The 24,016-nt window shown below is 46.0% G+C and overlaps 1 protein-coding gene across 1 annotated transcript in view; it reads left to right on the top strand.

Annotated features, from left to right (window-relative positions):
* LOC119432691 (uncharacterized) overlaps positions 1 to 24,016 on the top strand; it is a 51,498-nt gene that overhangs the window by 4,323 nt on the left and 23,159 nt on the right. Inside the window, 7 exon segments of the mRNA XM_049659107.1 lie at positions 41 to 102; positions 854 to 946; positions 2,623 to 2,835; positions 7,162 to 7,265; positions 8,557 to 8,662; positions 9,599 to 9,812; positions 11,447 to 11,511. Of these exon segments, the coding sequence (XP_049515064.1) occupies positions 41 to 102; positions 854 to 946; positions 2,623 to 2,835; positions 7,162 to 7,265; positions 8,557 to 8,662; positions 9,599 to 9,812; positions 11,447 to 11,511 (857 nt within the window).

The raw sequence follows: 24,016 nt of genomic DNA, 5'->3' as shown, positions 1-24,016 counted from the left end.
TGTGCTAAATTTTTTATATGAACCATTGTTTTCTTTCTAGTGCCTGTTACTACTGCGTTCGCATATTTGTACGGACCCTGAATGTCCTGGAAAAGATAGAAAGTGAGTCACCTTACTTAGTCTTCTAGCAGTTCTTGGCCTGTGTGTGTCATAGCTTGCTCTTATGGCATTCTCACGCTCTTAATTAGTTCCTTGTTTTTTCCCATGATAGTTGTCAGTAACACCGGACACAACATTGCTAGGCCCTTTCATGCTGTAGTGTCAATGTGGTCGTATCAGAAGGTTGCCAAGCTATGAAGAAAATTTTGTATCTCATACTTTTTGCTGGGCTAGTTAGTGTGTAATTAATTGCCCCAAACAACACTGGTACAAAAACAAAGGCACAGAAGGCATGGCAATACTGAACAATCATTTCCAAAGATATACGGCAAGGGTCTCAAAAGTGCATCTGCCTTGCAATTTTCGTTAGTCAGACATTAAATCTAGACAGTCAGACATTCAGCAAATCTTTAAATAGATGCAGCGAATTCTAATGCTCATGTTGAAAAAATGTTTTTGAACTACCAGACAGGCATTGCTGCAAGGGGCAGTTCACAGAATGAAATGGTGAGGTCGCCTGCACTGAGTGCACAATCAATCAATCAAATTTTTATTATTTCACAAAAAGCTTTTACAGATAGAGGTATACAGAAGGAGGTCCCGTAGTAAAAACTACCTGACCAAAAGGCTTTGGTCAGGTCATGATCTTGTCGATGCTTTCTGGCCTTCAGATGTTAAAGTTTATGCTTGACGTGCAGTTGTTTGTTGCCGTGTTTGGGTTTATAAACTTTGTTATTCCACTTTCTCTCTGCAGCTGGCTGCGTCAACCTCAATGAAGGTGAAACACCTGACATCAAGACTGTATGCCGCTCTCTTGATGTCAAGCAGGAGAGGATCACCCTTTTCTGTGAGCATTGCATGACCTCTCGAAAATGCATATTTAAAACCGTTGCATTTCTTTAAGCCTGTCATGAAATTTCATGTTATGCCCCCCTACTGGTGAAAGTGGCCTTTCCCCAGTTCTGGTAACTCCGGATTTATATGCTTACCTGTTTCATGGCATTCATTTGGCCCGTCATTCCAGGCCAGGTATTCATTTGGCCAGTCATTTAATTATCGTCAGCCAAACAAAATACTTATCTAGGCAAAAGTTGGGTAAGTTACCCACCTTTCACAAAAAAAATGTCGCAGTTTCGCCCGAAAGGCGAAGCATCAATTGCGATAGCAAATTAGTAGAGAGCTATTCGGAGTCGGGATAGCAGTTTTATCGGCTGCATAAACGTGGACACATTCACTTGCTAACTGAATTAACAAGCGTGGTGTCAGCGCGCACAAGCACACATGAATAGATCACACTCGATGACCGCAGACAACCACTGTCAAAACGCTGGCAGCAAGCGCAGCCGCTGCAGTGAGCAAAGGTTCGTGCGGTCTATCGCTTCAACGGAAACTGAGCGGCCGAATGCACAGCGCATACAAAGGTCAGAGCCTTGTGGAGATCGCTTGCAAGATACGGCTCGCGCGACAACACCGGCCGCCCGTACCGGCGCAAAAATATAATAAAGAACCAAGCGCAAAGTACATGAACGCATTTGTTGGCAAAGTAAAAGCCGCCCCCCCCCCCCTCCCTCCCGCGCTGCCTTCCCGCTTTGCTCCTTTCGCGTGAGAGATAGCATCGCCAGTTCCCCTTGCTACTCCATGCTCTACTCTGCCAACAACCGCGCTCGTCGCTCGTCCGCACCGTCTCTTATCTCCACACGGCTCTGACCTTTATGCGCCGTGCATTCGCCACTCAGTTTCCGTTGAAGCGATAGACCGCACGTACCTTCGCCCGCTGCGGCGTATGCTTGCTGCCAGCGTTTTGACAGTCGTTGTCTGCAGTCATTCAGTGTGATCTATTCGTGTTTGTTTGTGCGCGCTCACACCACGCTTGTTCATTCAGTTAGTAATCGTCGGGCCACATTTTCCAACGCACGCTACACATGCAATGCTGCCCGGATCGGCAGTGCAGCACTACAGGTGTGTCCCTTCGCATGCGCTGCCCACGGGAAGCGCTTCTCATCAACACCACCGTTTCACACGCGCCTTCTCGTGGTCATCGAGTCTCTCTTCATGTCGGTCTACTTACGCCGCAGCACACCTGCTTACTTAATCAGCTCATGTTTACTACAATTCATATTGCTACCAAAGCCGCTCACCTTACTTCGTATGACATTGCTGTGTTGCTATCGCATTCATTGCTTCGCCCTTAGGGCGAAACTGACATTTTTTTACTTCATTTCCTATTCCTTGTCAGGCTTTCTGTTACCCTAATGCATTGTACTAATACATATTCTGTAAATAATAAAATGTCTTCTTCCAAATTTTGACCTGCACATTTTCTTTCTCATATGTGTTATATTTGGGTCCCAAGACTTTTCATGTTGTTCTGTTCACCAGCTCACGGTTTGGGTTTTAGTTACCAGCCGCCTGTAATGTCTGTTGCCAAACTCCACTTCTTTCACATGATTGCAGCCACAAATATAATCTTCTGCTCATTCTCTCATTCATTCCACTGCCCTCCTGCACTCTTGGAATGTCCAGCAACCAACCCAACGGCAAAGAACTGCCGTTCAAGCCTGGAAGGCGTGTGGAAGTTTGCATACCAAAACACGTACAAATTCACGGGCGAGTGTAAGCATCCAGACGCCAACATAACAGCCTGTCAGATGCCGGGAACCCAGTTCTATGTCGTCAACCAGCAGTTCACCATCAACTACAAGCAGTGCGAGGGCATGCAGGAGACCGAGGAGGGAGGTAGGCCATGCTTTACTTGACTTTTATTGCAATAGCAGTTGTACAGGCATGGCGCGTTCGCACTGCCACCATGCTGTCATGCTGTCGACGGCGCATGCGCGGTCTGCGCACGGAGGGTTTGAAGGCTTTCAGAGATGCGACAGATGCACAGTGCGTTTCGCTGCAAAAATGGTCAAGCTAAGTGGATGCGCTTTCAACCTTAGCTCAATCGGCTTGGCAACTGAGCCAGGGTAGCGTTCTGCCTTCTGCTGCTGCCATGAGTGTTTGCACATGCTCACTTCACTTTCACTTCACTTCACTTTATTACCTTAAAGACCCCACTGTAGGGCTATTACATAAGGGGTGGGTGTACAAAAAGGATGACACGTTGACCATTCAAGATGGGTAGTCAGCTCTTACAGCGTCAATGAAGGCGTGTGGGCTGGTGATGGCCACGATGATGTGGGGAAGGCCGTTCCTGTCTACAATGGTGCGTGGAAAAAAAAGAAGAGGAAAAGGTGATAGTACGGGTTCGGGGGTGAGCGATACTTACTGAATGTCCTGTACGAAGTGATACACGGGCTGGTGGTAGGATGTAAGGTGCCTGATTGAGAGAACTATGATCTATTTTGTGAATTAGGGATAGGCTAGCAATGCAACAGTGACAGGAAAGGGGGGGGGGGGGGCAGACCTGTTTCTGCCTTTAATGAAGACATGCTTATGTTGTATGAATATTATGAGCGGATGAACCTAGTAGCAAGATTCTGCACCATCTCTAGTGCATCTATAAGATAAATTGCTGACGCGTATTCGAGTTTAGGGCGTATTAGACTTGTATGCGGCGAGTTTAACATGAGGAGGGGAGTTTCGTAAATGACGTCCGAGATAACTTAGGGTTTTGTTACTAGATGAGATGATGTTGGACACGTGTGGCAGCCAATTGAGATCTTGAGAGATAGTGACACCTAGATATTTAAGGGAATTAACTGTCTCAATGCGAGTGTTAGCAATCATCTACGGAAAGAGGAGAGGGTTACGAGAATGAGTGAAAGGACATTGCTTTACATTTAGTAGGATTTAGAACCATTAGCCAACGATCGCACCAGTTTAGAATATTATTTACGCTGCTCGGGAGTGCGACCTGGTCATTAGTGTTAGTTATTGATTGGTAAATAACACAATCGTCTGCAAACATGCGAATTGAGCAAGAAACTTCCAATGGCAGATCATAAATGTATATGAGAAACAACAGGGGGCCCAGTACGGAGCCCTGAGGGACGCCAGATGATACAGGAACAGGGTTAGAGGCAGTGTTACTGATGCATACATACTGTGAACGGTTAGTAAGGAATTCTTTAATCCATTGTAAGACAGCTGGATGCAAGCCTAAATGATAAAGCTTTAATAGTAAGCGTTGATGAGGTACTTTATCGAATGCTTTAGCAAAGTCAAGGAAAATTGCGTCAGACTGTATATTAGTATCTAAGTTTAAGTGTAGATCATGAAGGAAAAGAGCTAACTGGGTTTCGCAAGAAAGTCCCTTGCGAAAACCATGCTGTGATGGATGAAAAAAGCTATTGGAATTGAGGAAGTTCATTATATGAGTGTAAATGATATGCTCCATGATTTTACAAGGTATACAGTTAAACCTGCATATAACAAAATTGCCAAATTCCCGAAAAACTTTGTTGTAAAGAGGATTTAGTTATATGCAGGTTCGGCAAGAAAATTCGAAAAAGAAACACTTACCGTATTTACTCGTTTCTAACGCACCTTCGATTGTAACGTGCACCCGTTTTCCTTGCGTTTCGTCGAAGCACTCGTCCTTGGAATGTCACACCAGGTACTGGATGCGTGGACGCGTGTCGTTTTGCACAAGCACGAGGCATCAGAAACGAGGAGCGAGTGACACGATGGCATCGTAGCGTCGTATAGTGTCACCTAGTGTCACGTTAGTGAAGTGAAGCGCAGAGACTTGCGCAGCTAGTAACTAAAGAGTGGCGCTGCCAGCGTGTTGAAAAAAAATACACTTTTTTTTTTCCTTCGGCAACATCAACTGGAAAAGGAGAGTGCCGGCTTGGTGGGCTAGGCCAGCTGCAGCAAGCGGCGGGATCAGGTTTGAATGAAGGGAAGGGGAAAGGTCAAGCCCGCGGCGGCAAGATCGCCGGTTCAAGGGATGCAGGCCCTGCCTCGCGGTCGCCGTGAATTGGAGCGCGCCAAGCGCGCCGCCGCCGCTTCGCATTCCGTCGCAGCGGAGAAGTGCTTCCGGTTGCTGCTCGCGCAAAAATGACAAAATTTGGGGCGGAATCTCTAGGTTGTCAGTGGGAAAAATTCGTTATTTCGAGGGGGTCTCCTGCTGCCACTTCGTTACGTAGATGTCTTTAATACATGTACTTCTATGGAGTAACGGCGGGGAATAGAAAAACTTCGTTATATCCAGGAATTTGTTATAAAGAGGTTCATTATAAGCAGGTTTAACTGTACTTGTAATGGAAATAGGCCGGTAGTTTAACCATGAAACTTGGTTACCTGACTTGTAGACCGGAACGACCTTGCCCACTCAACGGAATGACCTTGCCCACCTTGCCTGTTTAGCGAGAATGCTCACTAGCAATCTTGCTGAGCAGCTGTGTGCCCACAGTGGTCGCAGTTTCCTGCAGGCCTCATCTCGTGCACTATCGAAGCGTGATGCTGCAACTATGCTTGCGTCCTCATCAAGCCAGCATTGTGGTAGCTGCCAAAGCGCTGTCTCTGCTGCGCCACAGCAGTTTTCTTGTGTGCTGCATTGGGCCAACATGTTGCACCCGCGTATACAGTCATACTCTCTCATAGAATTTTCAAGTGCCCAAAAAATGTCATTGTTATACCCGGGTTATGAAAAAAAAAAACAGAGGGGACAAACATTGAAACATTTTAATTAGACAAAGAATTACACTCGAACCTGCTTATAACATACTTGGATTTAACAATGAAGCAATTTGTTCGCATACACGGGACTCTTCGGAGAGCGCAAATGATTGCTGTTTAAACTGTAACGTCTTGCTACCTGAGTGACGTAGCCAGCTTCACAGCGTCTTATGCCTACTATGGCATCAGGGAGGAAATTTATCACACTTTTGCTCAAATTTGATATTTGATCACGCACAGTTGACAATTTGAAAATAAAAGCAATGTTGCTCGTCAGTCTTTGCTGTTCCAAGTTCGCTGCTGCTTGTGGGCTGCATGTAAAGGTAAATCATTGTTAAAAATTGGCAGTCACTTTAGCATACGCCAAAGAGGGTGAAGGCGAGAGCCTGCGCACTCAAGAGACATTCATTAAATTACTTGGCATTCTCAGAAGAATGCGTTCTTGCTTCTTATTGCCTGTTATTTCTCATCAAAGGTCGCGGGTTGGAGTGCCTTAATTGATGCTACCCTAATTAACTCGAAATGTGGGTTCAACTCCCACCAAAGGTCGAGGGTGCGACTCCCACCAAAGGTCGTGGGTTCGAGTGCCTTAATTAACTCTATCTTAATTAACACGATGACTACAGTGACCCGTGCACCATCAAAATTCTTGCGTAAGTGTTGCTTGCTTGACCCACGTACCAGCGGAATTTTCGTGAGCGTTTGCATATAGGCAAAACACGATGCCGGGTTGGTGTAGCAAGTGAATTACTACACCGAGTCATCGTGTACGATTTCGCGTCGACAACACGGTTTTCGCTCCAGGACGTTGAAGGTGGACTGAACGATGAAACATATAAGGCTTTTGCCTTAATAAAGTGTTATGTATCCCACAGAAGTTGTGAACTCAGGGCAAGCTCAAAGAAAAACGAGTGCTATTCATCTGCTACCCTTGCCCCCCCCCTCACTAGTTGTCGTGTCTGTGGGATTGCTATAAATTTGAAACTTCATAGGTTGGCAGGTATAGGTGGACATTTTAGATGTCATGCCAGCCCACTGTTGGAAAGGTCTCAAAAGTTTCGGCATACGTTCACATGTGGACAAGGAGGTAGAGCTCTTCTCTTTTTTCTTTTCTGTTATACGGTTACTCCAGCATGGTTGGCCTGTTTCCTTGCATTTCTGTGCGGGAAGCTTACCTCTACAGCCCAACCACAGCAATAGTTTTGACAGAATGACCTAAACACCTCAGCTACATGGTTGTGTCACTCTGCTTTTGCTTCTGATGATGCAATCAGTTGTCAGTATAAAGTAGAATGTGTCTGTTCTTCAAGAAAGCAGGTGGAATTTGGCTTGTCAGTGTTGAACTGGGGTCACTTTTTACCAAAAGTTCTTAAGCTTGCACTTTGTTAACATTGTTTAGTATGGCTGCAAGGTAACTGTGCGTGTGCAACTACTTTTCAGAGGTTCAGTACAAGTGCCTCGGTGACTGGTACATTGGCAAGAACCACTACTTCGCTGTCATGAACACTCGCGAGAGTCGTATCGACGCAAAGTATCGCTGCTTTGTAAGTTGTCTCAACTTTATTACTCCTCTGTATTTTGTGTCTGTCATGCAAGCCATGAAAGGCAAGTGAATGTACAGAAGTGTTACCTCTTTGCAAGTCAGATAATGCCATTATGTTGCACGTGTTTCATGACTAATAAGCACAGTGTGGCAAAGATTAAGAGATGATGTTTTGAGCAGAGCATCACTCAGTAGTAGTGGTTGTGAACGTCAGATCTTGGTGTTAATCACTAATGGATTGGTCAGTTATTTTTAATTCACATACATGTTTCAATGAGCATTGCCATTTGTTAGAAAGGCTATGCCTAGCATCATTTCCAAGACATATGTACATAAATTGTGCAGTGAACTACACTGGTGTTATAGTGAACACTTTTTGGCACAGTGAAAAGATGCAGTACAGAAATGTGTTAACTGGAACAGCTATTCAGTGTACTGTCACGTAATTGAGTGGCAAAATTATGTGTTTTTATAAAAGCTTTAAAATCTTGTGATGGTGCGTATGATCTCGGAAATGGAGCTTGGGTCCCCTACTTCTTCATCCGCTATGCCTTGTCCCACGACACCAGATAACATCCTCTGGAAGCATTGACTCGATGCTTGTAAAACTGCGCAACCGGTCAGAAAAGTGTTCAGAGAAACTATATACAGAGAAGTGTTTTTTTGAGCTGCAGTTCTCTGCTGCTAGGCAGGAAGTCACAGAGTAGAATGCAAAGTATGCATTAGTGTGAAATACAAATGGGCATATTTAAGATCCCAAAGTGGTAAAAAAATTAAATAGGGTTTATTTTGCTGTAGACTCTGTTAAAGCTAAGGTGTAGCTTTGGGGCAAAAAACACCATCTATCAGTCAGTGGATGTTAGCGAATTTCTGCTATGTATGGTCACTAAACAATCTTGTATTTTAGCATTCTTTAGTAGCGTAACCTGTACTGTGCGTGTTCTGCTTTAGTCTTTGAGATTTGTCATCTTGCTCTTTTTTCCCTCTTTCCTCGCTTTCTTCCTGCCTTCCATTTCTATGTCTCTGTCTCCTCCTTTCTGAAGAGTAGGCAGGCTGCCATTGTGCCCCTTCCGTCGGCAGTTGGTAGCGTGCCCTCCCTTTCCCTTTCCTGTCAAGTGTATTTATGTTTTCAAATCTAATAATAATGATAATAATAATAATGCTACAAATGATGCCTTACTAAAGTCTTCCCAAAATCAACAGTTACAGGCAATGGTTGCATAGAGTGTGTGCTGCATGCTTCTCAGCTGAAGCTTGTTTGACTTCACCGTGTCGCCTCGGATCTCTTGCAGTTGGCAAACAGAGATGATGACATCTTCCTGGGTGTCTCTATCGAACCTGAGTGTTCGTCCCTCAAAACACCTCAGGAGTCACCTGAGCGCTACCGCATGGAACAAGGTAAGGCCAATGGCTATTCCTAAGTGGTGCTTGAAGGAACATCTTTGCAACTTAACTATTTTATTTTTTAATTGAAGGTTCAACTTTCCTAAACCCTTGAACAAATGCTGAGCCGCTATTCTTGAGCGATCATTTTCAGGGATACAGTCACTCTCCTGAGACTTCACCTGACTTGGCACTGGATGCATCTCCAGCTACGGGTGATAGCACTCCTGGCACAGTGCCAAGATGGCGTGCTCAGCACTGTCCAAGGAGCGCAATTGCCGGTGGACGCCGACGCATCTGGTGCACAGTCGTGTGAAATCTCGCAAAAGTGATTGTATCCCTAAAAGTGATCGACTGAGAATACCGCTTCTGGCAAATACAGCACGTGAACATAAGCATACAAATTGTAAGTATATATATGGCTGGGTGCAACTTTGAGGGGTGATAGCTCTAAAATCATTATCCACTGCCTTGCGCAATGCTTCACCATATAATAGTATAGTTTACTGCTGAGGAGATTCCTGTAACTCATATGTGATTGACGACTTGAAGCTACTTCCGCTTCCCTAGCAAAGCACTGTCAGAAGGGAGATAATTGCTCTCTCTCCAATCTGAGTTCAATCAAAAAAGCACATTGGTAAATGTAAACACATGGGACAGAAAGTATTAAAAATTGTGAATGTTCGTACCCTATGTCACACGTGAAATATCAAAAACTGCAAAAAAGTCCACTGTTGCAGAAAAACATACTGCACAATTAACCTCGTGTTATGCCTGAAAATACACCATCTTCGTCTCACAACATTCTCTTAATGTACATACTTGTTTACTTTGGCTGGAGTAGGCATGGTAACTCTATGTAAATGAACCAGAGTGCAAAAGCTGGTAAACCTGCACGCGAAGCTGTGGCAGTTGTTTGCATTGTGATGTGACTTGTCCCACTTTCCGCAGTGAAAACCGAGATTGTGCAGCCCAGCTGCACGCTGCCCGACAACTTCACCGGGGTGTGGCTCAACACGGCCAACTTTGATGCACAGGTCGTCATTAACAAAACGCACATAGTCGAAACCTGGATGCCAGATACCCGACTCAGGGAGCAGATCTATGTGTGTGTTGAAGCACGTGAGAACAGATACCTCATGGCTCGTCATGGCATTCATGGCTGGTGAGTGTGCGCTAACACAGTCACAGCGTTTGTTCTCGTTTAATAATGCATGCGTTGCTGTCTATAGTGCCTAAAGATGGTGAGTCTAAAGATGGTGAGAAGGGACTTGTATGATGAATTCGGATATGACAAAGGCCACTAGCCATGGAAGCTCGTGAATTGACTGAAGTGCGTTGATTGCAAAGTGAGTCGCTTTGTTTGGGTTGTATGAATAATCAAAATTTCTAATGCGAATCAACTGCACTTCGCTGTCCGATTCATATTCTATTCGAAAGTTCAATATTTGAATTTGTCAAATACTCTTTTCTGTCAGAATATAGGAGACAACAACGCATACTAGTCTAGGGAAAAAAGGCCAATGCAAGTGGGGCCTGTGCGGAAGGATTCTGCCACAGAACAGTCGCGGTTGCTTTGCAGAGATACTTCCTGAGTGAAAACACCGGGCAGATAACTACTGCGCCATAATTTCCAGTTGTTCAATAAGAATGCCTCGCTTTAGGCAGTTTACGAGTCTGTTGTTTCGATTTGGGCAAATCAGTTTATTGGTTCGACCATGTTAGCATCTCATGGAAACAGTGTGTGGTGCTGTAGTACTATTACCGTAATCTCCTTTAACGAGCACAATCCTCAAGTACATCTGGTGAAGCACTGTTTCCTTCTTTTCATAACTGAAAGTGGTTATTTGTTATTTACAAGCTCCAAATTTGGCTGTTGGTAATGACATTACATGCATGTATAAAATGGTGTAAATGAGTCTCTTTATCATTATTTCTCTTTTTTTTTCTTTTTTTTTGCAAAATAGACTCCATGAAAAGCTTTATACAGTGAAACTTGTTAACTCGAACTCTGGTATCTCGAAATATCGGTTAAATAGAAAGATTTTTCCGGGCTCGGTGTCAACTTCATGTATTTTTCACCTCTTTAAATGCTTTTGCGCCACACTCCAGATATCTCAAAATCTCGTCCGCATAAATGCTGGGGAATAGTTGGTACCCAAAGGTTTCCACACTTTGTTTACCACCGCGATATCGCCAAAAAGTGTCAGAACCACTAGTTTGTAGCAAATTTCGTTTGATTCTACGCCACTCTTATCCGCCGACAGCGTCACCAACCGCGCAGTATCTTGCGCGGTTGGTGGCGCTGTCACTACCGGCAACGCAGGTCGTTGAATCACCCGCCCAGGCAATCGCGCTGGTGATAGCGGATAGGATGACGACTGCGCAGAAATTCCGGCAGCGTACAGTAGCCAGTGACTTGAACGGCACGGGCGTTCAAGAAAAGCCAAGAGCAGAGGTTCAGCATCTGCCCAAGTGGCCACAAATCCCCTACACTACTCCGATTTCTCAATTTTTCCTGTTTCCCGGCTCTTGCGTTTCCCGGCTCTTACGGCTTTTTTTTTTACGGTCCCGTGAAAAACGTATCAGCGGGGTTCTACTGTATAGTGATTACTTGGGACCTTCCGTCTTGCAATTATGATTATGGTAACTTGTTTATACTATGCATGAGTGCCTTGATGCTCCTCTGCCTGGAGTCTGCGTGACTACATGGCCGGATTGGAGGCCAAGGTTGATTTGAGCTTGCTTTGTTTGTGTTGAACATATGTTGATGCAGTGATCTTTTTGATTGTTTTTCAGCCAAAGAGACTTTGTTTGCTTCAACTTTGTGCCGCGGCATCACAGTGTCATCCGTTACAGAAAAGGTAGCGTACTCTAGGTTTTAGTATTCTGTACGTTGTACATTGTACTAATTAATATGCAGATGGAGGTTTATAGGTCAGGGATTCCTACTCTGTCGTGACACTCTGCTACAAAGGCTTTGTTTTGTTCGGACCTAGACTGGAAATATTTAGAAATCTGTCCTCCTTTACTTGTCTCGTGTACGGGCCTAATACTTCAAGTGGTAGGAGCCGCATTACTGCTGCGCAGGTGATAGCTTAGTAATTGAAACAAGACCATGCCTTGCGGGCCGGTTCTGTAATAATATTATTGCTATTTAAACTGCACTTGAGTTACTATATTAAGTGATTTTTCAGGTTACGAGGCAACATAATAAAGTGACCATAATTTTCCTACATAAAATTGAAATCCTAACATAGGCTAACATGCTTCAAGTATTGCTCAGCTTTCCAATAGAAGGAGCTGCACATGCTAGGCTAGCTTTGATATTGCTTGAACAGACAGATTAGAGACTTGAAGAGAGGCTATGAGACTATTTGTTGCCACCATGATTCAAAGAGGATGCCTTTAATGATCATCATCATCAAGCGTCATCATCTGCTGCCTGATAAGAAATGTGTAATACTGTTATCAAAGTGGCTGCCTGTTTCTAAAGTGTACACTCAGCAGGAGCACTGTTCGGGAATCTGATGTTGGGCTTGAAGAGGCAGCGTATTGTCACTTGATCACACGATGTGGAACCTAACCTAGTAGGAATAAAGGTGGGCTGTTGTTTGATTACACAATATATAACATGGGAGGATGTTTGAACTGCATGAAAGCTCCCGTACATATGACAACTAAAGAAAGTTAGGGGCCGGTATCTTGAGTGCACTTTACATCAGCCTTCTTCACTGTACCTGGCACAAAGTGAGGTTCATTTATTTGGGTTCCATAAAGCAGCTCTTGAAAGGGTCATGTTTTGTACAGATGATGAACTCAGCAATGCATTCTTAACTTCAGAATCAGCCATGGGACTTTTTCTCGTGTAGCATTCACACATAGAAGTGTTGATGCGTGTCATTAATACAAGGGGTAATGCATTTAAAGATGACACAATACCTTTATTCCTGTCTCTGTTGTTTATTGGTTGCAACAAATTGTATATTGCAGTTAGTTTTTTCTTATTTGTTACTGTGCCTCATACTCTTTGCATTTGTCCTTTACTTTACAAAGCGCCTAACACTTTGCTTCATTGTTTATTACAACAGGCAAGGAGATGATCACAGATGAGTTCTCAACTGTCTGCTCATGGACCATGTTCCCTGACAAACAGCAGTGGCGCTATGACATCCTTATCTGTGAGCCATCATTTTCATTTTTCCTTTTGACTATGAAATCGCAATCACGCATTCTCTTCGTGCATTCCCAGGTTTTATGCTGGGCCGATGGGACAAAAAGTGTACATACAATCTAAGTTGCCTTTGTAGCTCACAAGTAGGTACTATGTATCCTAATTCCACTTCGTGTATGCATTGGCATGCAAAAGTTTCACTGAAAACAATAAATACAACTGGTGAACTCTTTCTTTGCGATTGATTAAGTAACATAGTGAGATTCTAATCGGAAAGCTACGAAGTAATTGTAGTATGAACAGTAATTCTAGATTCTAGAACAGCAACTCTAGATTGAGTCACGCAGAAATTCTCATGGTGGATTGTAGATTCGGGCTACTTTCAGGTGGATGTAAACCTTTCCTTTCTATGAACCTTGCTTCTCATTGGAGGTTTCTGCAGTATTAATTTCATTAACTAATGTTCATGTGCTTTGAGTTGTTTATTAATGTGCCCTCACATTACGAATGGCTCAATTAAGAGTAACCTTCCCTAGGAATGCGGCGAGACTAGGTTTGATGTTCAGACCAGGACGAATATTTTTGCAACCTCAAATCTTTAGTTATTAGGGACCAACGAGGATTGCTCATGTAGCTCCAGGCTTTAATCAGCTGGATGCCAAACATTTTTTTTATTGTTTATTCTTTGTGATACATGCGGTATGTGCCGAAAGTTCTCGGGCCGGAGCAGATGCAAAGATATGTGAGGGTCATCACATTGAAGTTTCGTTCATCACATTGCACATTATGGAGTGTTGTTTATTAAAAGCATAAATGGAGCATTATGATTGACTGAGGAGTTTATTTGCTGCGTAGTCTGGACTCATTGATGAATGCGAATGGTAGCGGTTTATCTGGAAAACTCTGGCCTCCTGAGTGACCTTGCATGCTCTACTACAAAACTTCTGGTGTTTTACATCTACAATGGCTGCAGGGATAAATTGCGCATTTTCGCTGCAACATTATGCTCTATCGCGCACATTTGATGATTTGAAATATTCGAAAACTATTCGAAAGTTGTTTGTATTTATATATGGGGATTATTCGATTCGATGACCAAGTCAAATATGGCATTATTCGATTGGTTATTCGAAAGTTCCAAACATTCGCACGCCCCTAGTTTTTACACCACAGTGCCATTATCTGGGGTGCATTAACGCTCTCAGTTCTGTATGTAGCGCGGCAATCTAACATTGAGTGAATAGGTGAAGTTCATGCAGCATAAGAGAACAAACAGAGATAATAAATATGTATGAGTCATGGAGGGAAAAAATGCTTTAGAGAACCTATACGACTGTAAGGTATCATAAAGGCAATCATATGAAGCAATTGTAGAGAATTTGGTAATAGGTGGGGTCGGAAATAATCATTTCGAGAGATGCAAGTTCCCGGCGTTGTAAAGTAGAAGGCAAAAAATGCAAATTTTTTGCCACATTTAGTGTGGCTTCAAGAAGAACAACTGTTTCAATTTTGCAGTATATACAGTCTAATCTCGACGATTCGAACTCGAAGGGGCCCGAAAATTTGTTTGGTATAAAAGAAGTTCGAATTAAAAGAAGGACTCATTTTGAAGTATTTGTGCACGATGTACGAACGGTGCGAGTCGTGAAATGCGGCATGCAAGCACGTAGCAAGCGAGGGCCACGAAACTGCCCACGCGTGCCAACGCTCGCTTCCTGATAACCGCAGAAAACGAAACTTCAGGGAGCGGGCAGCGCAGGCACGACAACGGGCGCACGCGAAGACCGTCGAAGGTGAGGGAGGAGGGCAGCAGAGAAGCGCATTTGGCCTTGGCTACGCCGTCGTTTCGGTGGCAGGGGCTTTGGTGGCACCCCCCGGCCTCCCTCTTAACTCCTTCGTAGCTCCCCCACCTTCGACTGTCTCCGAGAGCGCACGCCGCCGTGCCAACGCCACTGCTCCTGCCGGCCCAGCGCCAGCTTCGCTCCATGAAGTATCGTTTTCTGCCCTGATCGGCAAGTTGGGTGGACTGAACCGCCGCCGTGGCTTCTCTCTGCAACGCAGCCGCAGCGTTGGCTGAGACCTCGGCTCGTACACGCGTGTTCCGGCGCGACGTTTCACCGTCGAGAGTGAAGTTTCCGGCGCGTTTTCTTTTTCTCTGCGTGGCTTTGAGGGGTCTCTCTTAAGCTTTTGCTCTATGGCAGTGTCAGAGCAATGCCGGTCGGAGGCGCCACCGTGTGATTTGGCGCGCTGCTGAGGGCATTGTCAGTGCGCCGTATGTTCGAATTACCCATCGCAAATGCTTTCGCGTACGAATTACCGGTCGTTTTTGCCCATAGGAATACACATATCTTTGACTGGACCACAGCGTCAGTTCGAATAAACCGGAAGTTCGAATTAAGTGTGTTCGAATTAACAAGATTTGACTGTAATAGCGAATTCTTACTCATTACCAAGCAGCAATACTAAGCAGCTCTAGTACTAAGTGGAGTTTTGCAACAATCTGGCATTCAATGACCTGAGTGGTAGTAGACTTTGCTAACACAATGGTATTGCAAGAAAGTTACTGTATTTGGATGCTTTCATGAGATCAGCATAAGCTACATTTCAGAGGAATAGTGTGACATTCTTGTCATTCAACTTGTTCCCTTGGCTTGCCCAATTTCTTTATGTAAATTGCATAAATTCCAGCAGCCTTTAGGACCACCATAGCATGATCTTATGTTCTGCATCAGTCATTACAACCCGCCATAGTGGCTTAGTGGCTATGGCACTGTGCTGCAAATCACGCATTTGATTTCCAGCCGCAGCAGCCACATTTCGGTGGGGGGCAAAATGCAAAAAAGCTCATGTATGTAGATTTAAGTGCACGTTACAGAACCCCCAGGTGACAAAAATTAGTCTGGAAGTCTTTATTTCGGTGTCTTCCACAGCCCTCCAGTGTTTCTTTTGGAGTTAAACCTCATGAATTAATTAGTGAATCATTCAGTCCATACAATCTTTTGAATGTTTGAGATGCTTCTATTCGCAGCGAGAGAGCCCGTCTCTATCAAGTGCCCGGTGGCAGGAAAGTTCCGGTTCGACCAGACAGGCGACATACCTTTCGAGACACGAATCCGTGGAGGTGTCACCCAGATTCCGCGACCCAACGTATACTGCAAGGAGAACATCTCTGACTTCTCCGTGTGCGACAAGGATCAGAAGATCATACTCATCGATGCCAACTACTGCATTTCTGTTGACTACTATGGCCGGCCTGTGGACATCTACAGTGAGTAACTGCGCAGGTCTCATTTCACCATCGACTATTTAGGCTTCAGTTTGCTGAATGCTAGAAGTGAGGTTACTTAAAATAACAGTGCACCCCTTTATTGCTCAGACTTTGTCATTGAGGTGATATAAGATGATGTGCACCATTCGCTTGTTCAGCAGTGTGGAGAAACGGTAACGAGCTTGAAGTGAAGAAAGTGGCTGCAACTTTGCTGAAGGCTTCGAAATTTCTTGGCTACTGTTGGCTTAGGGTTGGCACACTATTTGACAACTTTGTTGGGTCTGCGTGAAATGTAATTACCTGAAATACTGCTTTTTGTTCATTTGGTGCTGTTATTGCAAAAATGTCTGGGGATTTATGAATTTTGATTCTGGGATTTCAACACTGTCATCCTGCAAAAGGAAGGCGAGTTGGAGTGGATTCATACCTTATTTAACAGCTGTGAATCCACTAGCTATACATATGAATGTATGAGCTAGGAATCCTTTCAGAGTTACAATCCAGCGTGTCATTCTGATGCCACGATATGTGGCTCTCAATTAACAGTAATGTAAGTGACGTTCAGAAGTGTCCTTTCATGACTTCATGTCTGGTAATACATTAGACCGTTAATTCGATCCTGAACAGAAGTCCCGGCCAGCACCCATGCATTTCTGTGAGCCCACACTTTCGTTATTTCGATCCTAAAGTTGACCTTTGCCAGATAATTCGAACTTGACCAGTCAGCATGCACGCACCTGACCCCTATGGTGACCCAATAGCGACCCCTTTAGTGGTAGCATCTGTCTTGGCGGAACTCGGGGGACAGCGAATGCATTTAACGCACATCATCTCCCTATGAAGACACCTATTTTCGGCCTGCCCTGGAAAGATTTTCAAGCAATAACCATAGCTCAGAATGTTTGATTACGGTATTTGCGCAATTCTAATGTGCGCTTTTTTTTTTTTTTAGAATATGGCCGAAAATTGCCTGTGCAGTGCAATCGGAATCGAAACCAAAACTGCCTTCGTGACGTTCGTGTCCTACTGCCTAACATGGATGTATTGAGGAAACCGGCCGGCATAGTGCAACACATATTAGACCCTTGTCTATTTTTCTTGCTAATAAAATGGATGCGCTCACGGAATGAAACGCGTCAATTCAGGGCTAACTAATGTGCATGCTTTTGTTTCCACCATCTGCAGTTCGTGTAACATCAGCATAATTTTGACGCATACACTTACGTCCGCATCACCTTGGCTGACCAGATGCCTGGTGACATGACATGGTACAGTCGAGTACTTGCACATATGCAAGGTTCTGCTAAATGCTCTGTGTCGCGTTTCATTCTGTGAGCACGGTACATTGTTTAGGAGCTTTAATGTAATTTTTACATTTCTACTTTGGCCACTTGGGAAGTGCGTGCACACGGCATGTGATTTGGAGGCTTTCAGTATCAAGCAAATGCTGTCAAACGAGTCAGCATTGTGTTTTGACATTTTTCGTGCATCTTGTTTAATTCAATCAATTTCGTCGGTCTCACCAGGGTCAAAGTTGGCTGTAAAACGTCATTGTAATTATAGTTGCGCATGAAGGGGTGTCACGAATGCTTTGGGAAGAGGCTTGAGAGCTGTCTAACCTGTGTGTCTTTTCTTAAGGCGTGAAAGTTCTGTAAAGGTCATGTGTGGGCACTATATTTCTTCCACCCAGGTGAACCTGACTACGAGCTCAAGTGCATTGCCTTCTGGAAAGAAAACTTACGATCATATCTCATCACCTACAATGAGGAAGATGCTTACAGCAAATATCGGTGCTGGGTAAGGTTGCTTTGAAATTCCATGCTTACGTTATTGTGGCCTTTCCTCTGTACACTGTCGAAGCCACAATGGCTAGAGGCAATGCTGTCCTGTGTCTGAGCACAGGTTTGAGCCCTGAAGTTGGTGTAGTTTGATGTTCCAAAGTGGTCACAGCTGGGCAGCGAGAAAGGAGGTAGTAATGAGTCGTGGAGTTATTTTGAATGCGCAGGGTTCCTAAAATTTCATTTGCACCAAAATCACAATAAATGCACATGTGTATGTTCAAATCTTGTTGATTCAGATTCCATGAGATTGGAAGACACAGACAGACAGACAATGAACTTTATTCAGGCCCTGAGGTGCGACACCGAGACCCCCTCACGGGGTAGGAGCCACTGTGGGCCGCTCCCACGTCGGAACGGGCAGGCCGTGCCTTACTGTCGCGTTGCAGGCCCTCTGGACAGCCCGTAGCTGAGCGGCGAGGTGGGAGCTCTTGAGAGCCTCCTCCAACTCTTCTTCCCTTGTGAGATTATCGTAGTCCCTTAACGAGGGACACCGCCAGAGCATGTGTTCCAAAGTGCTGAAGGGATCGCCGCAATCTGCACAATCAGGCTCGAACAAGTCCGCGTACCTGCTGACAAATGTAAAAAATTATACTTGTCTGAGCTTATTGGATGGACCAAGAAAACTTTAAATCTTCACTGTATTGGCACGCCTTTATTTACTGAAGAAATGCGTCAATTTTGTGCAAGAGCCGTGCAGAAACTGCGCTTTTCGTCATCTCATGACAATAATAAGTGCTTGCCGGGCTGATGGCTTGGTGGCTTCCTTTGTAAAGTGGCAGCAGCACAGCACAGTAGTCCTTGTACAAACAGCTGTGTTTTTCACTACCATGTGCAGATCACAATTATTTTGTTACTAGTGAGCTAGCCAGCAGCTGATTATCCATTTTGATGTATCCGGCGAGCTTGATGCCAGCACATGGGCCTCAGTAGAATTGTCTTTCATCCCCAAAAGGTTCTGCAGCTTGTCACTTTGCATGTCTCACACTAAATGAAAATAAAACAATTGCTTGCAGCAGCCAACTGCTGTTGCAACTATTACAGAAAATTCCGTTCTTGCAGCAATAGTGATCACGGAGCTCCCTAGGCTTGTGGGTGGTGCAGTGCCATGCGGGGCACAAAATGCAATACAGTCGCCGACCGTTTATTCGGACTCGACGGGAACCGCGAAAAAATCCGAATAATCGAGAGTCCGAAAAAAAGGATTCTCCAGAAAAAAGTACCTTTATGGTCCCAGTGGACGGAAAAAATTGTCAATGCGCGACTGTACAGATGCACGCTTACGCGCGATCAGGTCAGCCTTATTTCCGACAGTGTCTGGCTATCGCTATAGACAGAGTCTTGTAATTGCCGCGTCTCGTCGGCGCAGATGGCACGGGAGGCGTCGGAGCCATTTCGCACTACGCGACGACTGGACGAGATTGAACAAGCAAATCAGGCCTAACACACTAAGGCTTCCATGGGTTCTCAAAGTGGGTTCCGCAGGCCCCTGCTCGGGGTTTCGCGAGCCACTGATAAATTTTCCCTGGTCCCGCTCTCGACAAGTGTCTAAAACGGCGAACACGAGGTGCGCTTGATCCAAAGAACCTCCATTACCCATGCCCGAGTGTCAAAAAGCACATCTCAGTGCGTAACAGCAACGCGCAAACCGCGCAATTAATACGCAAGCAGCTTGTAGCCACCCAACCTCTCAGAACGGGCAGCGCGCCTAAGCTTTCGCACTTGAATCTCGGAGGCCGTAGCTTACCACCATGCGCCTTTCTCCTATTTGTAGATCGGATAGATGCCGATAGCGTGCGCACTGAATTATACGTTGGAGGAAAAATTAAAAAAAAAAAAAACGCGAAGCACCGCAAATGCGCGCCGCAGAAGAGGAAGAACGGCGTAGCGTCCAGCCGAAACGAAGCGGCACAGTCCGCATCGCCGTGGTCCTCAGCGGCAATCGTACGCGGCACGTGACTGACAGCAACGCCGAAGCGCTTCGTGCTTAATTGTGCCTTTAAAGCTTTCTTGCGTTTATTGCCGCGAGTAACACCGCGTTGGCGGCTAGCCGCGTGCCTCCGTAAGTGCGTAGTCGCTATCTCTGATCGCGTCGATAACCACCACAGTTTCGTCCGCAGCGGTTGCGGCAAATAGTAGTTTCGTTTTCACTCGATGGGCGCATCGGCTGCGCGCCTTCACAACTGCGTAGTCGCCTCCCATGGCAGCGTCGACAGCGACCGCAGTTTCGTCCCCACTTCTTGCAGTGAAAAGTAGTTTCGTTTTGACTTGGTGCGTGCGTCAGCCGCCTGCCTTCTGAACCGCAAGGTCGCCGTCCATGATCGCGTCGAAAGCGGCCGCGGTTTCGTCCGCAGCGGTTGCTGCAAGCAGTAGTTTCGCTTTGACTCAGTGCAAAGCTCTCGAAGATAAAAAGCACCGGCTACATCGTGATGGACGGACAATTTGTTGGCGAGCAGCTGAGTGGTGAAAAAATAATCGGGATGTGCGCCCGTTGGTGCGAAGCGCGTCTCAGATGATAACGCGCGCCGCGAAGGATGTCGCGAGGCCTTCGCCGCTGCTAACGCTAATCAGTCATGAGATAAAGAAAATTTCAGCTTCCGCACTGGTCTTGTGCTAAATAGAGACAAGATTTGACGATTCATTGAGTAAATAAAATCGTGTTGACGTAGTGAAGCATTTGTTTGTTTTCTTGATACCCTCGATAATTCGACATTCGGTTAATTCGGGGGGGGGGGGTTCCTTGGCACTTTATGGAGCTTAGCAGGGTTCCCTGGGATGAACGTACTTGAAAACCCCTGCACTGAGCAAAAGAGCGAGACTTGAAAGGTAGCTGTTGACAAGGCCTAGGTCACGTAACAACTGACAACGCAAAGGCCGAGCACCGACTTCCAAGCACACTGGCTTGGCTTGGCCTGGCCTGCTGTTTGGCCGCAGTATACAGTCAATGGATACTGGACTGGCTACATCCGAAACACGACAACCAATAGGTGCAGCCAACAAAAGTATAGCCTTCGAGATCGGCAATTGACACTTGTAGGTGCTGCGTGGATTTAGACACCAGCAATCCAACCATAGCAAGCGCGCCCTTTCAGTGCTCGCAACCTAGCAAAATTTAAACATCGCGGCCAGCTTGTCGTGACCGTATCGTGGCGTTCGACGTCGCATCTGACCGGCCGCCGGAGTCCGAAAAATCGAACGGCGCGCTGTAGAGCGTCCGAACTATCGGTCGTGGTTATACATTACTTCAATGGGACGAGTGGCGGTGCCGCGAAGGTGTCCGAATAAACGAGCCTGTCCGAATTTTCAGCGTCCGAATAAACGGTCGGTGACTGTAATGGATAAGCAAAAAGCATCCCTGCTGTTCATTCTTTTCTCTCTGAGGGATGGTTGCAAGGATGCGTACTCCGTCACTTCATTTCAGTGAGATGCTAGCAACACTTTATTCTACTTCTTGCTAAACTCGTGAGAGTGCTTCACTCATACATGCAGCTTAATACTAGAATGTGTTTTGTATTTTAGTTGAAGGACTGGTTTGGCCTGAAATGGTAATCTTGGAACTTTGTCCGCTTTGCAGGTGTACCAACGAGCGGACCTAAACCGTGTGCTCATGTCCCAGTCTGTGGGGGCATTTTGCCACGTCCTGCAAGATGTCACGTCCAACAACTACACTGAAGGCGCTGAAGTTGCCCTGGACATGGTCGAATATGAACGCGAACGTAAGCAACATTATAGAGACTGTGCTCCTCTGTGTTTGACTTTCTGTGATTGTTTCAAGCTTAGTTTGAAGACACAAAAATTTGATAGGCAAAATAGGATGTGGGGTAATCTCTTGCTCACTTGCTTATCTTGGTCAGTGATATACAGTAAAGCCTCGGTGATACGAATCTCGCGGGGTCGCGTGAAATATTCGTATCACCCGAAATTCGTATCATCAAAACAAACACACTATCAAGAAAAATGAATTTATTTTTACCAGAAAAGATTTCTAATAGTGGAATCCCATTGATACCTTCCTCGCTGCTGCGTTTTCCCGACTGCTACGTCGCGTTTTCGCGGTCCCGACCTAAATCCCATTGACTTCCATGTATAGTCGAATCTCGATAATTAGAACTCGAAGGGGCCCAAAAATTTGTGCAAATTAAAAGGACTTATTTTTGAAATATTCGTGCACCATAGCACGACGTACGAACGGTGCAGTTCGTGAAATATCGCGGCGCGCAAGCACATATCGTGCGAGGGCCACGAAACTGCCCGCGCCCGCTTCGCGATAACGGCAGAAAAGGAAACTTCACGGAGCGGGCGGCGCCGGCACGGCGAGAGAGAGAGATTGTGGTTGTGAAGAGGAAGAGGCGACACGGCGACAGGGCGCGTGCGGGGACCGTCGCAGGTGAGGGAGGAGGGCGACAGGGAAGCGGTTTGGCCTCCCCTCGCCCTTCCTCTCAACACCCTCGTAGCCCCCTCACCTTCGACTGTCTCCGTGCGCGTCCGCCGCTTAGCCCGCTCCCTGAAGTTTCGGTTTCTGCTGTTGAAGCGAGCGTTGGCCGAACTGGGCTTCCGCCGTTGCTTCCCTCCGCGCTGCAGCCGCAGCGTTGGCTGAGACGTCAGCACATACACGCGTGTTCCAGCGCCACGCAGAAACTGCGACCTTGGCGTGACGCCGCGGTTCTTTCTTTCTTTCTTTTTTTTTCTTCGCGCGGCGTTGAAGGGTCTCGCATAAGCTTTTGCTCTCTGGCGGTGTCGGAGCAATGCCATTCGGAGGAGCCGCCACGTGATTTGGCGCCCGCGCGGACCTTATCGTCAAAATGATTTGCGATGTTGACAAAGTGCGCCTAGTGCCAGTAGCTTCGTATGCGCTGTGCCTTCGACGTTTAGTTCGCGTTGAAGCGAGAGACAGCGCAAAGGTCAATTCGCTTGCTGCTGCTGCTGCGTTTCCATTACTTCACCTTTCGGGCGAAACTGCGGCTTTTTTTTTTTCTCTCTCTTTTTTTTAGCGGTCCCTTGAAAAACGTATCAACGGGACGTTTTCTTCTTGTCCAAATCATCAACGATCGCCTTCTGAAAGGCGTATTAGTGTGCGCACGTGTTCTTGGGAATGTTTTCGCACGCCACTGAATGCCTGAGCAAGTCGAGTGCAGGGAGCGTTTTGGCCGTCTGGGCTGCGCCGCGGTCGTCGTTGCAGCATTGGTCCTCGTCTAATTTCTCGCTATGCATCGGCTAGGCTGTGATGTGGTTCGGTCCGCTCGACGTGGGGACCAATGAGAGATTGTGCAGCCGCGTGACGTAGTCGGTTGATTGGCGACTATGGATCCCGCCCAGATCCCGCTGTGCCGGCTTGTCTGTGCCGGTGGCCCCGCTGGCTCGGCCGCCGCTGCTGTTGCTCACGCGTTCGTATGATCCGTAGCGGTGCGGCAACACGTTCGGAAGAGCCGATTTTTTTCGTATTGTGAGCAATGTATTTCGGCCGGGGAATGTTACGAATTCGTATCACACCGAAATTCGTACCAGCCGGGTTCGTATCACCGGGGTTTTACTTAGTATGGAGCCTTCCTGTTGTGTGACAAGCTGTAAATGGCTGTGGTTCTAACGTGTTACTCTTGGCAGTTTTCCCACTGGATGCAGCATCTCACGAAGCACCTGAATACAGTGGAACCTTGTTGATAAGCGTCTGCGTAATACGTTTTTTGGGTTGATAATTTTTTTTTTCTTTGCCCGATAACACGATTTAGTTAGATAATATGTTGGATAATACGATTTTTAGATGATACGCCTTATTCTGTGGTTCCCATTAAGATTGTATCAACGAGATTCCACTGTAAATGCTGTGCACAAGGTAGCGTATTTACACGATTGTAAGTCGACTTGAATGTAGGTCGACCCCCCCCCCCAAAAAAAATTGCATCTCGCAAAAAAAAAAATGGGGGGGGGGGGGTAAGAAAAACCACGAGAGTGCATTTCACCCAAGGGAAATTTATTGATGGGGTTGCTAAGACTACTCATCGTCACTATAGTCGACCTCACTGGTACTGCTGCCGTCAAAGCTGCTGCGGTCCCACACCACGTCGTCATCAAGTGTGAGTCCACACTTCGCG

Source organism: Dermacentor silvarum, chromosome 11, assembly GCF_013339745.2.
Source record: "Dermacentor silvarum isolate Dsil-2018 chromosome 11, BIME_Dsil_1.4, whole genome shotgun sequence".
Classification (NCBI taxonomy): Eukaryota; Metazoa; Arthropoda; class Arachnida; order Ixodida; family Ixodidae; genus Dermacentor; species Dermacentor silvarum.
This window is presented reverse-complemented; position numbering and strand designations above follow the sequence as displayed.